Here is a 17,144-nt window from a genome sequence, read left to right as displayed (position 1 = left end):
CGGGGCCTGCACAGTTGCTGGGGGCTAAGTGGGCACCGCACAAGCAGGAGGCAGGATTCAGTTCGGGGAGTCAAGTGGAGTCTAGAAAGATCAAAATGGGTATTTGGCTGCCCCCTTGTCTTGCCTTACAAACCTGTCTCCCAGCTCTCAGCACCTGTCCCACCCAAGTCTCCAGGAAGGACACCTTTATTGGTAAGAAGGTCTCAGAGACAAGGAATCCATGGTGCCTCCTCCTTACTCTCATCCTCTGATCAGAGCACCAAGAATCATTAATTTTTAGCAGGTGCTCAATAACTAACACAATGTTCACTACTATTCTAACCATTTGAATCAAGCAGCTCTCAGATTCACTGTAACAAAACAAAAACAACAACAAAAAACCCTGAACAGATCAGTAGGGAATTTTTAAATACTCTATCTAAAACCATTTTTTAAATGAATAGATTGAAGCAACATAAAACTCCAAATACAGAGAAATTATTAAATACATGTAAATGATGATGTGTCCAAATGATGAAACATTATGACTATCATGGAGTCATTCATAATCCTGTTTTATAACATAGGGAAATGCTCACAATGTAACATTAAATCAAAAAAGACAGGATACAACCCTTCTTATAGGTATATAGTATAATTTAAATTTGATATTTAAAAGGTTGTTCTTCTGTATTTATATTGATGAATGAAAATATCTATCACAGAGAGAAAATATCCAAATGGGAAAATGCCTGATGTTGACAGTGATTATTGCTGGAAGAGGGAATTATAGGGATTATAGGTAAATTTATTTCTTATTTATAGTTTACTTTCCAGTTTTCAAATCAAGTATCACCTTCATAATTTGAAAACTTTAACAGATTATTTTTTAAAAATATAATAAATGACAAAATTCAGGTCTGGAATTAAGACCCAGATTCCCAAGCCAGCGAGATTTGGGTCAGTTCACATCCAGATGTTGCCACAGGGAAGGTCCAGAGCAGGTCCTCAGAAAGGGCTGAGGAATATAGAAGGACCTGGCCCAGAAGGAGTATCTCCAGCTAAATTATGGCCCAGAGTCATCAAGATGGGAGGTAATTCTAGATATAAGGATTTGGGGTTCTCTTGTGTGTTCCAGGACTCCCGGGCAGGGCTAAACACAGGAACATGTTCATTCTGTGCACAAACCCAGTTTCCAGGGATCCTTGGTATTATCTTGTGGAAACAGGAAGTTACCTCAGTGCTGTGTGAATGGATTTGATCTTCCAAAGTTCTGGGCAGAATCTCTGAGTTTACAAAGACAGCCCTCCTTGTCTAAGCAGGGACTGCTCTCTGAGGCAGCTGAAAGCTGTAACATTGATGTCAGGGTACTCTCACCTGCAGAGGTAGCTCAGGAGACTATAGTTGTCACGAGGAAGGATGGAGAGCTGCTTCATCAACTCCTGCTGAGCCTGGGAAGAGATTTTTTTTTAACTCTGGTAAATAAGCCTGCCCACTTGCCCACAATGAGACTATCTTCATATCCCAACAGAACTGGTTATCTAAGGCAGTGCCTGTGGCTCAGTGGGTAGGGCGCCAGCCCCATATACCAAGGGTGGCGGGTTCGAAACCGGCCCCCGGCCAAACTGCAACAAAAAAATAGCCGGATGTTCTGGTGGGTGCCTGTAGTACCAGCTACTTGGGAGGCTGAGGCAAGAGAATCGCCTAAGCCCAGGAGTTGGAGGTTGCTGTGAGCTGTGATGCCTCATCACTTTACCGACGGTGATAAAATAAAAAATAAAAAAAAAAAGAAAAGAAAAAGAAAGAATTGGTTATCTGTGCAGAAACAACACTTTGGCAGTCACTCCTGATCCTATAGTTTGTGGGTTAAAAATAATAATAATTAACTTAGAAAAACTATAAATTCTCAAAAAATTGTAAAAAATATCATAGAGAGGGTTGTAGTTTTTTGTCTGTCTTTAATTATGCCACTCCATCCCACTTCTAACTCCAACCTACTCTATCCCAAGCAAGGACTGACAACTCAGGCACTAATTGTTTGCTTAATGAATGCTTGAGATGTAACAATTCAATAAAGAATTGGACCATAAATATCTCAGAATCACTTTAAGACCAGCAAGAAAGAGAGAATGCTTTATTTATTTATTTATGTTTTAAAAACAAGACCTCAATTTATTGCCTGGGCTGGAGTGCAGCACTGATCACAGCTCACTGAACCTTCAAACTCTTGGGCTTAAGCGATTCTCTTGCCTCAGCCTCCCAGTAGCTGGAACTGCAGATGCATACCAACATGACCAGCTGGTTTTCTATTTTTAGTAGTGACTGGGTCTCACTCTTGCTCAGGTTGATCTTGAACTCCTGAACTCAAGTGATCTTCCTACCTTGCCCTCACAGAGTGTTAGGATTACAGGTGTTAGCCACCGCACCTGGCCAGAGGATACTTTTGAGAAGGGTTTCAAATACTGCGGCCTTCCTGAGACCTGCTGGGATGCAAGGACAGGCTGTCTATACTGGAGGACAGATGTGAGGTCAGACTGTTCAAGCTCTGTAGTGGCCACGAGTGTCACACATGGTTGTTCAAAGAGCACATGTGCTGGGGAGAAGAAAGATAGGGAGCTTTTCTTTGTTCCTTTCAGCCAGAGCTGCCTGCAGGGTCTGTAATCACCAACTGCAAGGGCATGTCCATGAGAGTGCACAAGTTCACATGAGACATGTGGGCTCTCCTCAAACATGAGCACCTCCTCACAAACTTGTGCTCTTCCAGAGAAAATGCGCCCTCCAAGCCTGCCAGCCCACCCATACGTAGAGTGCCTGCTCCATGCCAAGATCTACCCCCTTCATGTGACTCAAGCACATTCTTTGCAAAATTTGCTACAGCCTCACCCTTCCCAGCTACACCTCTGCCTCCTTTTCACCAGTGAGAAGGACGTTGTGCCTTTGTCTTGTGCAGATATGCATTGCCGTAGATCTGGACACTCTCAGATAGGTTGAGAAAAGCTGGGAGAAGTGGGTCTGAAGTGAGAAAATTCAAGGGAGGGAATCTTATGGTCACGACAGCATCTACGTGTTTTAGTTACATTCCCTACAGCTGAGGTGTGAGATGCTATGGAACTACTTTTCTTTTTAGCTGATTTTAAAATGTTATTTCATAAATTTTCATTACTTCCACACGAATAAGCTGATATACTTGTATAAATTCAGACTTTTCTCCCTCTCTAATTAATAAATTATCTACAAAATAGCCTACATTAGATCATGCAATCTAATCCTGGTTTAGAAAAAAGCTGTAATAGCTACAGCATAGCTGTTCTGTTCTTATTCTTTTCCTTTCCTAATTTTGAAATATCAAATTACTTTTCCTTTCATGCCAGGATCTACTCAAATCACGAGCCTCCCCACTCCCAGGCAGGATGGAATTTCTCACGGGGCACCATTTCTTCCTTCATTTTTAAAGTACATATTCTGGGGAGCAGAATATATAACAAATTCTCAAATAGAAGAAACTAAACTTACCCCTACACCAATATTTTTTTTTAAAAGTCACTCACCTGTGTCATACTCCTTGGCCCTCAAAACAATCCTGGGCATAGAGATGATATTATGAAAATTCTCTAAGTTTGTGCTAGCCAATATAGCAGTTACATTGCCACAGGTGGTCACTTAAATTTAAATAAATTAAAATGAAATAAAATTAAGAATTCCACTCCTCAGGGGCAATAGCCACATTCCAAGCCCAACAGCCATGTGCAGCTAGTGGTTACCACAGTGGACGATGCAGCTATACAACAGTTCCATCAGCATAGAAAGCTCTATTGGTCCAAGTCAGGGGTTCTCAACCTGTGGGTCGTGACCCCTTTCCCCTTTCACAGGGGTTGCCTGAGACCATCGGAAAACACATATTTCTGATGGTCTTAGGAACCTAGACACCGCTCCTCAGGTGTGGGGTCACCACAACATGAGGAACTGTATTAAAGGGTCGTGGCATTAGAAAGGTTGAGAACCACTGGAAGTAAATAAATGGAATCTCATAGATAATGCATAATTTGCCTAATGGCCAAATCAAAATTAAATCTAGGTCTTCATTATAGGTTTTTCTTTGTACCACTTTGCTACAAAGAGCTTTTAACATAGTTGTGATAAAAACCAACCTACTTAAAGGAATCAGACACCCCCCCCCCCAAATTAGAAGTGTAACACAAATGTACTCATGGGCCATTTGGTTTTGAAAATCTTAGTTAAAATCTATGAAGGTGTTATTGTTGTTACTTGCTTTTTAAAAAATTTTTTCCTTTTGGTGGGGGTGGGATATTCATCAGTTTATTGCCGTGACTCCAATGTGGTGATTGTTGACTATAAGGCCTCTACAGTGAAAAATCCTGCTGGCAAATTTGTGTGCTCTCATAAACGTGATGTTGTAGACTACAGTCCTTATGGGCTAAAAAGAACAAACAAAATTTCCCTGTCCTTCCTCTTCTCCACACGTGCAGTTCTTGAACGACCATGCCTGACACTCATGGCCGCCGCAGAGCTTGAACAGTTTGACCTTGCACCTGCCCTCCAGGTTGGTCACCTCTCCTTGCATCTCGGCAAGTCTCTGAAAGGCTGTAGTGCTTGAAAACATTCTCAGAGTAGCCTTTTTTATTTCACTACATTTAATGTGACTTAGGGATTTTTGATTATGGTCCAACTTTTACTGGATCATCACATCCCATGAAGGCTATCCTTTGCCAGTCACTGTGACTGGCTTCATTTGCCTTTTGTTGCTGAGGAAGTTTCAGTTTGACAATGTATCTCCCCAAAAGATATGGTGAGGGGCCTTGACCTACTGCTGCCTACCAGAATAGTGTTCAGAAAACCAATCACTTTCTGCAGAAGCAGGGCAACCAGCTCTAATGAGATACACACCTTTGCCTCATCTGTGTTTGTGAGCTGCCCGCAGACCAGGAAGCCTTCATACTGGCCCCAGGGAACCACTGGCTCCGGGAGGTCTCGGAGGTAGAGTTTTAATAGGGAGGCCACGGTGTGCACATCTGTGTCTCTGGAAGAAAGTAAACAATGCTCTTAGAAAAGGAAACTGCAACTTTTCTCGCTTCCACTCTGGTGATCCGTAAGTTACACAGGGGAGTAGAACCCTAAGTTACTCAGGAGAGCTAGGCAGAGGAGTAGAGCTCGATAAAGAAGAATCAGATCAAAACATTTTTGCTAATTCCTCCTTCTAGAGTAACAACTCCAAACACTTTTTCATCTATCTCTTCCACCCAACTACCTCAAAGGTAAGTTCAAAGTCCACTTTTTACATTAAATTTTCTTTAATTATTTTAGTCTTTATTGCTTTCTTCAGTCTCAAGTCACTTAGTGTCTCACAATTAGCACTGTCTACTTAGTCCTTAATTTTGGATGTGCTAACTTCTTTATGTCCTTGGTCCATTGATCTCTGTGCGCTTCTAGAGTTCTTAAAATAGTTCTGGGATTCTCTCATATATTCACTCAATAATTCATTCTCTTAACAAGCATCAAGATAGCCTACTAGATGCAAGATACTGTGCCAAGCAAGCACTGGGATTTCAGCAGCCAATACTAGGGACACACAAGACCCTTGGTTTCACTGACCCACAGAGCTGGGAGGACTCCAGTGTTACCAGGTCCAGACCATCTGGGAATCTTCTGGGTTTCAGTAAGGAAAAACCTAGAGTAGGCTGGGCAGATATGCCTGCTGGTCTTAGGAACTGGACAGGAAGAGAAGAGAGGCTCTTAAGGCAACAGGAATGAGCACACGGGGCCTTGGTGGAAGCTCTGCCAGAGCAGACTGTGTTTGTTTTGTTTTGTGTGTATGTTTGACAGCCAGTTGTTGGAGCTGTCATCTGAAAAGTCTTCCCCTTTGCAGCGTGTGAACTCTCAACCTCGAAAGGAGAAAACGGGCTGGCACAGAGCCCTGTCTATGCTCCACGGCTGCCCTCAGGAAATCTAGGGTGGGGACCATTCACATAACATTGGAATTCTAGAAAATCTTTCCCTGCTGAGTCACTATCTAAAAATACCCCTGTGCAAAGTCAGGCTGGGAAAAGTACTCTTGCCAAATTATAAGTTCCCAAGAAAGTGGCAGAAAAACAATTAGTTTGATGACTTGCAGGAGTCAGGCATTCTCCTGACACCTCTACCTTGCTGTCCACCACTTAGTTGTCTCTGTCAGAATCCCTGGGACTCTGGTTTAATTGAAGCCTCTCCTTTACCCTACGTCCATCAGTCTTCCAAATCCCCTGTGTTCTATTATCTCAAAGGGAGGGGGAGCCCTGCACACTCCTCCCCTACTTTCAGTGCCCTATCTCAGCAGGCCATTGTCTTTGGCCAAGACTCCACCCAGCCTGTCCAGCCTCCCATCCAATGCACTGCCCAGTGCAGGACAGAGCCTCTACACTCAGAACACACCCATAGAATGATTCATAAAATGAATCTGGAACAAGAAAAACAGCACATATAATAAGTCAAGAAACTTTATCTTTTGAAGAGAAACCACAATAATAAAAAAAGACAACTAGACTGTTGAATCAGGATAAATTAAAACAACAAAAATATCCAATATTAGAAAAAAGGCAGGGTTACAATGACAGATGTAGTATGGATACTTCAAAGTCTTAATATAAGAACACAATTAACTATATAAACCATATTAAAATGCTGAAACCTACAGAAAGCTTCCAAATTCATTTCACCAAAGATAAGGCTGAGAAGCCATGTCCCCCAGGTCTGGCTCATTCCTCATTCTTTGTTTACTGGGTCTCTGTTTAAATGTCATTTTCTTGGGGACCTCCCTAAATCCACCAAACCATGTCAAAAGCTCCCTATTCTAAGTCATCTTAGTGCTATGTTTCATGTTTAGCACTTAAAATAATGGAACTTATACAGCTAGTTCTGTACATTTTTTAAAAATTTTTTTTATTAAATCATAGCTGTGTACATTAATGCGATCATGGAGCACCACACACTGGTTTTATAGACCGTTTGACACATTTTCATCACACTGGTTAACATAGCCTTCCTGGCATTTTCTTAATTATTGTGTTAAGACATTTACATTCTACGTTTACTAAGTTTCACATATACCCTTGTAAGTATGCACCACAGGTGTTTTGTTTTAATGTTGGTTTCCCTGTAATAGGGCTGACTCAGAGGCCAATTTTGTGATCTAAGTTTCCAGCATTATTTTCTCCGATTTTGCTGTTCCTCCAAACCAATGAAACATCTTTAAGTATATGTGTATATATATATATATATACATATATATATATAATTTTATTTTATTTTTTTTAAATCAAGGGCTAGAGCAAATCAGGTAGTTTCTGGGCTTGACAGATACTTGACTGATCCACCAGATACTACCTAGGGCCCCTCAGTTGGCTTTGCCAACCCATCCCTGAGGGCACCATTGCTTGCAATGTGGCATATCTGTGAGTCCATTTTTCATGGAAATGTAGGTGTGAGAAGTATGTTGGCTTTATGGCCAGAAATTATCCATCCTAATAGAAACTGGACAGGAGGTATTAAAATTTCATTATATGGTTAATGATACTGATTCGCCTGCACTAAATATCATCAAACAGGAGCTCCTTTGTTTTTCTGTGTTCTAATGAGGCAATAGGGTGGTGGAGTCTTGGGGTGGAATTGAGCACATGGATCTAGGTGAGTGCCCACAGGAGTGATGTCAAGGCACAAGGTAGGGGCTCCCCACTCTCCCCAACCCCCTTCTTCCACTCACTGCCTCCTAGAATCTCTTATAGGAGGCAACAGAATCTATAACCACGGTCAAGGTTTAAGAAGCCAGTAACCCAAGAGAGGTCAACAAAACTGGCAAATTAACTGTGAAGTGAAAGTGACCAGCATTAGATGATTTCTTGAGCATAGTCTGGTCTGGGGATGGGAGGGGAAGAGATCCACCTTGAGACTGTTCACCTGAATTGTATATGTGTGTGTGGGGGGAGGGAGGTGGGAAGAGTGGAAGGGGATAGGCGAGGGCAAGAGAAGGGGAAGGGGAAGGTTTCTGGAGTTGTGAGTGACCCAGGGGTGAGACGACCTGAGGCCGATTCTTCACAGCCCAAGAAGAGGCTGCCTGCCCTTCAGTGAGTTGCTTGATCTTTCTAAGGCCACTTCATCACCTACAGAATGGCAATATCCCTGCTCTCCAGGTTTGCCTTGAGAATCAAATCAGGAATGTGTATGAAAATAATTTCAAAACTCTGTAGTCCAACGTGAGATTAGGCTTTCATATCACATCACAGAGGATGAAGAAATGGAAAGCTGGGCACTGGGGTGGGCTCTGCTCACTCTACTGCCAGGCCCACTGTGGGATGCTTTATTCTGATAATCCACAGATGGAGAAGTTTCCTTTAATCTGAGACATGCTTTGAGAGGAGGCCTGGCTCCTAAATATGTGCAAATGCAACTAAACAAGAATCAAATAAGAACCAATCACACCTCCCAATCGGACTTGGTCTCTCAAAAGTCACGTGAACCCAAGAGTCCACCCTGGCAGGACCCTGAAGAGCCCCAGGTGACTGACCCTTCCTATTTCTGAGTAAACTCTGCCCCTCAATTGTAGGGGTGAAGATATCATGATGAGGTGTGGCAACTCTTCTCTTTCCAGCCTCTAATATTTCACAGGAATCAAAGACTCTGACACCACCACCCATAGGTGCTTATGAACTTTATAGGTAGGTGCGTAAGCTAAGGCCTACGGCAGTTATTTGGCAAATCTCAGTAATCTCCGTTCCTTTTGGCACACTGTCTGGATTGCTTTAGCAGCACCCCACTTGTATCTTTTGATTAAGTCAAAACTAATTAAAAACGTAAGAAGAAAACTGAATATAAATGTGGTAAGTGTAATGGAACAGGGGCTGGAAAATAACACGCACTTCATGGTGCTGCTGAAAGGTCCCCAAATGTGTTGCCCATTACCTGCTATAGTTCCAGTAACAAAACCCATACCTTTGCTTCCTTAGCAGACCCTGGGTCACTGAAATACAGCACCCTTGGTAAATTAACTTATTGCATGACAAGGGCAGTGGTCCACACTCTAAGACTGGCCATGAGCACGGAGACAAACAGACGGGTCTCAGCAGTGTTTCAGGGGAAGAGCAGGCAGCACTGGTGATTAGAGTGCAGCGTGAGGGAGAGACCACACAAGCATGATGCTTAGGGCTTCACAGTTTCCCCAGAATCAGCCCTACCACTTTGGCCTAAATAAACTCTGGAGAATTGCAGTTTTCAGAAACTGAATAGCCTTCAGGCCCATCTTACTAAATCCTGGTTCTCAGCTGCTAATTTGGCAAGAAGGGTCATTCTTTTGCCAGCAGGACAAGTACACACAGACAACCTGGTGAATATTGCACAACAGACAGGGGGTGCACACTGGGGTTCGCACTCACAGAGTGTGGCAGGGAGGGAGGCCTCAGACGAGTGGCTGGAGGTGGCAGCAGGGAGAGGGATAGTGGGAAGAAGTGTCACTACGCCCCATCTGCTCCAGAGAAGGCCAGGCAACATCCACGGAGGAGATGTGGCAACACCAGGCTGCCAAGACATCAGTTCATCAGGACACCAGCCCCAAAAGGGCTCCAAACTGAATCAGAATCACACAGTCCTGTGGTCTCAGAAACTAATGAGAAGCTCTGGTTCTGGAAGGCCACTGGTGTCCTCAGATTAGATGCAGTGTGTTCTCTACCACACTGAATGTTCGTAAAGTTGGCTCGGCACTCTGTGTTCCTCATTTGCCCCAAAGGGTGGGTCTCAGTTAGGTCCCATCTTCGGTACATCCCCTTCCCCAATATCCCGAACCTCACCCGAATTCCCCCAGCAAGGCTCTAGTTCTGGTTCCCACCATCGCTCACACAAATTATCTGATACTCTCCTAACTGTGCTCTAGGCTCTCAGATTTGGAATTATGAGCAAAACAAAAGCTCTTTCTGTTTCAAGCCAGGGCTCTCAGACGTGTCTACACAAGTCCTTAGCTCAACTGAATGGAGAGGTCCTCTCACCCAAGCCAGGCAGAGGGGAGGGCAGAGGGGGGACACTGCATACCTGTCAAAGGAGGGCCGCTCCCCGGCATCAAAAGCATCTCTCAGCTGCTTCACCAGGTTGTCCTGCCCAGGCAGACGGAAGATGCCCTCTTCATTCAGGCCGTGCTCGAGGATGAACTCTGCACACTTCTCCACCAGGATGGGCACCAGATGAGGACCGAATTTCTGCTCATAGGCCACAGTCTCATCCAAGCGCTGACCAAACACGGCTGGGGAGAGGAGACACAGGACCTGACCATCATTCTCACTTCCCTTGAATGGACAGATGGGTCAATGCACTTTACCTATTTCTGGATTTTTCTGTGTCATCTGTAACTTCAAAATTCTTAGTGCAATGATGCTCAACAGTCTTTTTCTATTGGCCCTCAGTTTTTATATATTCAAAATAACAGTTGGCTTTTACTGAGTACTTCTGTGCTAGGAATTGTGCCAAGCACTTTGCACACTTTTTCTCATTTGGTCTTGACAGCAAACCCCATGGGGTGGTAGTAATGCTTTACCCATCTTACTGTTATAAGACCCTGAACCTCAGAGGTGCCAGTGAACTGGCCAAGGTCAGGCAGCTCAGGGCCCAGCCCAGTGGGAATCCAAGCCCAGGAGGTAAACTCCTGAGAATATGCACTTACCACAGCAGCAAGCAGGCTGCCTTGAATTCTGCTTGTGCCACAGAATTATAGCCTCCCCATATCCTGGGGTTTGTTTCACACACTTTCAGTTACCCACGGTTAACCATGGTCTCTGAAAATAGCAAATGGAAAATTCCAGAAATAGTTTATGAGTTTTGAGTATTGTGATGAAATCTCACGCCATCCCACGCTGTCCCACCTGGGATCTTTGTCTAGTGTATCCACGCTGTACACACTGCCCGCCTGGGAGTCACTTGGCAGCTGTCGGGTTACAAGAACAAATGACCAGCATGCTCAGTTCCAGGCATCCACTGGGGGTTTTGGAACATAAATCTCCCCAGGATAAGGGGAGACTAGCACACTGATGTTTCATACATGTAAGTAATTTGGGTTTTTAACTATGTTCTAATTATACACATTGCCACAGCACATGTGTTCATTCATCTAGCAGAGTTCTTGGAATGGCTATAGGACAAGGCATCATTTTTAATGATTTAATTAATTAACATCGAGATGGATGAACATAACACGTTTCATTCTTTTGAACTATTTCCTTAGGACAAATTCCCACATGCAGGATTACTGGGTCAAGTTGTTTGAACAATTTTATGACTTTAATGGTACGCAAATTGCTTTCCAAAAATATTTTCTTAAATTATGCTGCCTCCAGCACGGCAAGCAAGGACCAGCTCCACCCCAACCCCATCAGCACCGGATTCTATAGCCGGGCTCTCCAGCCTGGCAGGGTAACAAGATTAGTTTATAAATCAGGGCAATCCTCGCCTACCCATTCTCCCACCCAGCCTGCACACCCTTGGCATCCTGGAGGTTCAGAGACAGGCCGTGGCTTCAGTCCTGTTCTGCCTGACTTTCCCTCTGTCACACTCAGGGCTCTGCTGCACCTTGCATTTCACTCCCAAGGACACCGGTTTGCAAAGACCCTCAGTTCTCTTCCTGACTCTCTCTGGTTGTCCCCTTGTATCCAATCTCTGAATGTGGATTGCTTCTGTAAAGAGCTGTGTGAGGCTCCTCAGCATCCTCTCCACTCCCACCTGCTGCCTCAGCCCAGGGGCCTCCTCTCCACCTGTAACTGCTGCAGGCTCCTCAGCATCCTCTCCACTCACACCTGCTGCCTCAGCCCAGGGGCCTCCTCTCCACCTGTAACTGCTGCAGGCTCCTCAGCATCCTCTCCACTCACACCTGCTGCCTCAGCCCAGGGGCCTCCTCTCCACCTGCAACTGCTGCAGGCTCCTCAGCATCCTCTCCACTCACACCTGCTGCCTCAGCCCAGGGGCCTCCTCTCCACCTGTAACTGCTGCAGGCTCCTCAGCATCCTCTCCACTCATGCCCGCTGCCTCAGCCCAGGGGCCTCCTCTCCACCTGTAACTGCTGCAGGCTCCTCAGCATCCTCTCCACTCACACCTGCTGCCTCAGCCCAGGGGCCTCCTCTCCACCTGTAACTGCTGCAGGCTCCTCAGCATCCTCTCCACTCACACCTGCTGCCTCAGCCCAGGGGCCTCCTCTCCACCTGTAACTGCTGCAGGCTCCTCAGCATCCTCTCCACTCACACCTGCTGCCTCAGCCCAGGGGCCTCCTCTCCACCTGCAACTGCTGCAGGCTCCTCAGCATCCTCTCCACTCACACCTGCTGCCTCAGCCCAGGGGCCTCCTCTCCACCTGTAACTGCTGCAGGCTCCTCAGCATCCTCTCCACTCATGCCCGCTGCCTCAGCCCAGGGGCCTCCTCTCCACCTGCAACTGCTGCAGGCTCCTCAGCATCCTCTCCACTCACACCTGCTGCCTCAGCCCAGGGGCCTCCTCTCCACCTGCAACTGCTGCAAGCTCCTCAGCATCCTCTCCACTCACGCCTGCTGCCTCAGCCCAGGGGCCTCCTCTCCACCTGTAACTGCTGCAGGCTCCTCAGCATCCTCTCCACTCACACCTGCTGCCTCAGCCCAGGGGCCTCCTCTCCACCTGCAACTGCTGCAGGCTCCTCAGCATCCTCTCCACTCACGCCTGCTGCCTCAGCCCAGGGGCCTCCTCTCCACCTGTACCTGCTGCAGGCTCCTCAGCATCCTCTCCACTCATGCCCGCTGCCTCAGCCCAGGGGCCTCCTCTCCACCTGTAACTGCTGCAGGCTCCTCTCTCAACCTTGTTCAAACCCAACCTGCTGCTCACCTTCCTGAACCACTGTTCTCCCTGAGCACTTCTCCCTGTCTTTCAATAGTCATCTACTTCTTCCCTAATGGCCACTGTGATGTTTTTTAAATTGCCCTTCAAAGCCCTGGGAGTTTCTCAGAGCCCCCTCCGTCATCACATCTGGTGCTGGGAGGGGAGGGTATCCACCTAGGAGGAGCTGGGTAGGGGGACTCCTCGCTCCTTACCCATAGCCACATCTATCAGGCTGTTTTGGTTTCACTTATGGCATTGCAATGAGAAAATATTTCTGTGGCTGAAGTTTGAGAACCAAGGCTGGCATCCCCCAGGTGGGCCTGGCACCCACCTGGCTTTCTGGCCTGTCATCCTGCTGGCAGCTCCCTCTTGTGTTTCTTAAACACAGCGCTCTGCACTCCCATGTCCTCTGACAGTCTTCCTGTGTGTTTTCTCCTGTCCCATCTGCTGGAAGCCTGTGTGTCCTCCTTGGCCCTTTAAATATCATTGCCTCTGCCATGCCTCCCTGCCCCCCAGATGGAGCGACTACCTCTCCACACTGTGAGCCCATGTTCCTTCTCAAATACTCCAATCCCTCGCCACACTGTGCTGTAACAATTTGTGTGTACCTGTGTCCATGCATGACTGTAACCCCCTGATACTAGGACAAGAAGAGGAGCTATTCTTATCCTGCTGTTTATCATAATGCCTGGCACAAGGTAGATGGTCGATTAATGAATTTGTCTTTACACAAGTGTTTTCCAGGATGAATGGTTATTTGGGCATTTCTTTAGTTTAAACACTAGTGGGACTCTCCCCTGTCCGTGAATTCCACTTCATGCGACCGTCTACCAAGTGCTGCCACGTGCCAGCAGCAAGCCTCATGCACCGGGCTATACAGATAAGGTACATGGATGAGCTTGCCACCAAGTTATGAAAATAAAAGGGCAGCCCAAGAAATGTTAATAACCATCTAGACCAGGTTTCTATTTGTCTGTAAAAGGAGCTGGATGTTTTCACCAAATTGGTGCGACACGATTGAAGTGATCTGACTTAACACAGGCAAAATGGTGCTTGGAAATCCCCATTGAAGGTGAAGGAAGGGGCCCTCAAACAGAAAGGCCGATGTCTTTGGAGCAGTTGAAACTTGGCTCCAGGGTCCTGCAGGATCCTGATGGGGAAAGAGCCTAAACACAGCGTCAGGACGCGCGCAGAGAAAACAGTGCGCACATGTGAGCTCTAAGTTTGGGGCCCCAGGCCTGCGTTCCCTCTGACAGGTGATTTGGAATCACGTTCCTTCTCACACCACTATGTGACTAGTTCCTCTAACTCTCCTCATCAAGGTTGTCAGCCATGTCCTGCACCCATCCTTTTCCTCCCAAGCCCCACACGCAGCCCTTTCTGTGCCAGTCGCACCAGGACACTTGATTCCCTCCAACACCCCCCTCCTTGCCAGTTCCCATGACCCTCTCCACACCTTCACCAGGCCACCGAGAGCTGAGAGGGGATGTGCAGAAGTGCTTCATCTTCCCAAGAGTTTGGAGCCCCACCGTTCCCGCCCCTTGATGCCTCAGTGGGTGACCTGGGCTCCTCTATCTTTCTCCTGCTTTCCCAAGTGGAGGGAGATGTATAACCCCCTTCTCTGCCAGCCCTGACTGTCCCATCCTTCTTCCTTTGCCTGTGTCCCTGTCACCTGCTTTTAGAGGAAGAAAAGGGCTCTGGCTTTCTTCTAGGATGATGCCTTCCTGAACGGTGGCGTCCATCCCTTCCACCTCTTCCAGGACTTACTCTTTTTCTTTGTTTCCTCCCCCCCCCGAGAATACCAATTATAAATTTATTTATTTGTTCTTTAAAGGGGGAGATGGTGAGGAAAATAGAAACATGGTTGACATCGTCACTTTGTTTCTTCATTTTTTCTCTTTCAATTGAAAGACCTCATGTGAGTCTACTTCTTTGTCAATTTCTGAATAATCTTCCATCTCAGCTCTCCTGCAAATGACCAATATTTGCCTTTTTTCTCTTCACCATTGTATTCCTAGAGAGTCCTTCGCCCCCTGGCCCCTTCCTTACTTATAACTTGCTTTCAGCTCCTCAACCCACCGCAATCTGGTTTCATTGGCCTGCATCTCTCCCCTGAATCTGCCCATTAAGATTTCTGGTGCTTTCCTAATACTCTCTCTACTTACTGATCTTCTCTGAAGGCTCCAATGGTGCCCCTCCTCCTTCTCTTCAGGACTTCAAACCTACCCCTTCTCATTCCATCCCGCCCCCCGACAATGCCTTCAGTCTCCTTCACTATATTCCGTCCTCCCCCCGCTCTTTCAGTGTCATTTCCCGGGATTCCAACCCAGACTTCCACTTTATGCATTTTTCTTGGGAAGGTTCACATGACTCCATACACTTGAGTATCACCTAGAAATTGATAACTCGTTAATCTGTATATACGATAGCGATCTCTCTCCCCTTTACCCTGCTCTATTCCTATAAATCCAACACCTAATGGCAGTTATCCTGGTACCTTCTTTAATTTACTCTCATCCCACCCCTAAATCCCTGCTGCTCCCACACAAGCCCTAGCAGCCTGCCAAACAGTCTAATCCCAGGTGCTCCCGAGGCCCTGAGACTACAAAGCCATGAATACAGGGTGCCTGCACTCAACCAACCCAATTGGCAAAACTGGTATATTCTAAATATGCTTTAACTCAGCTCTCTATCTTCACCTCTTCACAGAATCATTGAGCAAATGGAGTCTGAGCACCTGCCGTGGGGCAGGCTCTTTGGTAGCTGGAGAGTATGATAGGAAGAATGAAAAATGATCTTTGCTCTTAAAAACTGTCAAGCTAATGCCCTTTCCTCCTACCCCCAACCTGGAAACCCAATCTGTCTGAGTTTGGATGTCTTCAGAGGGACTCTCGGTCACTGCCATCTCTGCGCCCATTGAGCTCCCTGTGTGTGCCTCTATTTTATCACTTTAAACATCTCTCTCTTCCCCTGGTCTGTGGACTCCTCAGACTGTCTGCCTGGCTCACCATCTATTTTCATCCCCTGGCACAGAGCCCAGCACCTGATGGACCAGCCCTCACAGATCTGTCACTTCCTGCTGTCTCCTAGTCCTCCCCTCCTCTGCCCACCCTCTCTGCTCCACACTTCTCCAAACCTGCTTTCATCAAGGAGTTCAATTTTTAAAATCTCAGTCTCCATCTGAACTGCTCTACCAGCAAGAGCATGTGACTTCACGAACCCACCCTCTTTCTGGGACACTTTCTCATGCAGCTTTTGGTTCATCATTACATCAGTTCTCCATTTACCTCACTAGTTGCTCCTACTTAGCCTCTGATGACTCTTTCTTTTCTTACTGTTCTCAAAATGTCATGGTGTTCAGGGCCTCCCTTCTTCACCTGCACATACTTTCTCATAATCTCATGGCTGTAAATATCACCCATATGATCAAGGTCCTGAACTTACACCTCCAGCCTAGAAATCAGTCCCAGCTAGTCCCCCCAATAAGAACTAACCACTGCATGCTCTGGAGACGTTAGGACCAACAGCGTCCCTTCGTATACCAGAGAAAGAGCTTACTTGTTTTTGTTAGTATTTTGTCACTTTCATCTCAGATCACATGTGAGGAGTACAAAACATCCCTGTGACTCCAAAGACCTGATCTTGAGCTCTCCTGATCTCTACCTGTGGGTCTTTATTGCTACCCCTTTGATTCTGTATGGGCATGAAAAAGCCTCGGTGTAGGGAAAGAGAAGAACAGAGAAATCCCTAGGAAACTAGGGATGGAGACCAGTGACGAAAGAAGACAGTGGGGCAGGAGTTACTCAAAGAGCATTCTCCATCCCAACGACAACCAGGGGAAAATCTAGGCTCTCCCTGCTGTGTCATGCCCTCCTAGGTGACATCCACTCTTTCAGAGAATTGAAGCCACAGCTTTTTCTACCCTTAGGCAGCAGGCTAGGGTCTAATCAACTTGGAACTCATCAGCACTTTAGGACTAGCATACATTTTAATTAATTATAATTATCATATGTAACATAATTACTATAAAGTAATATGACTTAATATACAATATAATAATTATAACTATTAACCAATTTAATTAATAAAATTAATTTTATGCTGAGAACTGACCTAGAGGGTTTATGTGTGCAACCTTCAGGAAAACTCCACCAAGTATATATCATTATTCCATTTTATATTTAAGAAAACAGTGACTATAATTAGGAATTTCTCTACGGTCATATTTAGGAATTTCTCTATGGACATGATTCTATATTCAGTGCTTTAATTTCTTTTGTTTAAAGTAGATGGAATAAAATT

At 45.9% G+C, this 17,144-nt stretch overlaps 1 protein-coding gene across 4 annotated transcripts in view; it reads right to left on the bottom strand.

The window, feature by feature from the left end:
- Positions 1-17,144, bottom strand: part of ARHGAP25 (Rho GTPase activating protein 25) — a 107,144-nt gene that overhangs the window by 16,741 nt on the left and 73,259 nt on the right. For all 4 annotated transcript variants that reach the window (XM_053588887.1, XM_053588889.1, XM_053588888.1 and 1 more), the window contains exons 5-7: positions 10,048-10,255; positions 4,885-5,017; positions 1,357-1,430 (exon numbers count right to left, since the gene is read on the bottom strand). In XM_053588887.1, coding sequence (XP_053444862.1) covers positions 1,357-1,430; positions 4,885-5,017; positions 10,048-10,255 — 415 coding nt within the window. The remainder of the gene's footprint in view (positions 1-1,356; positions 1,431-4,884; positions 5,018-10,047; positions 10,256-17,144) is intronic.

Source organism: Nycticebus coucang, chromosome 4 (assembly GCF_027406575.1).
Source record: "Nycticebus coucang isolate mNycCou1 chromosome 4, mNycCou1.pri, whole genome shotgun sequence".
Classification (NCBI taxonomy): domain Eukaryota; kingdom Metazoa; phylum Chordata; class Mammalia; order Primates; family Lorisidae; genus Nycticebus; species Nycticebus coucang.
Note: the sequence above shows the minus strand (reverse complement) of the source record. Positions and strands in the feature narration are given on the sequence as shown.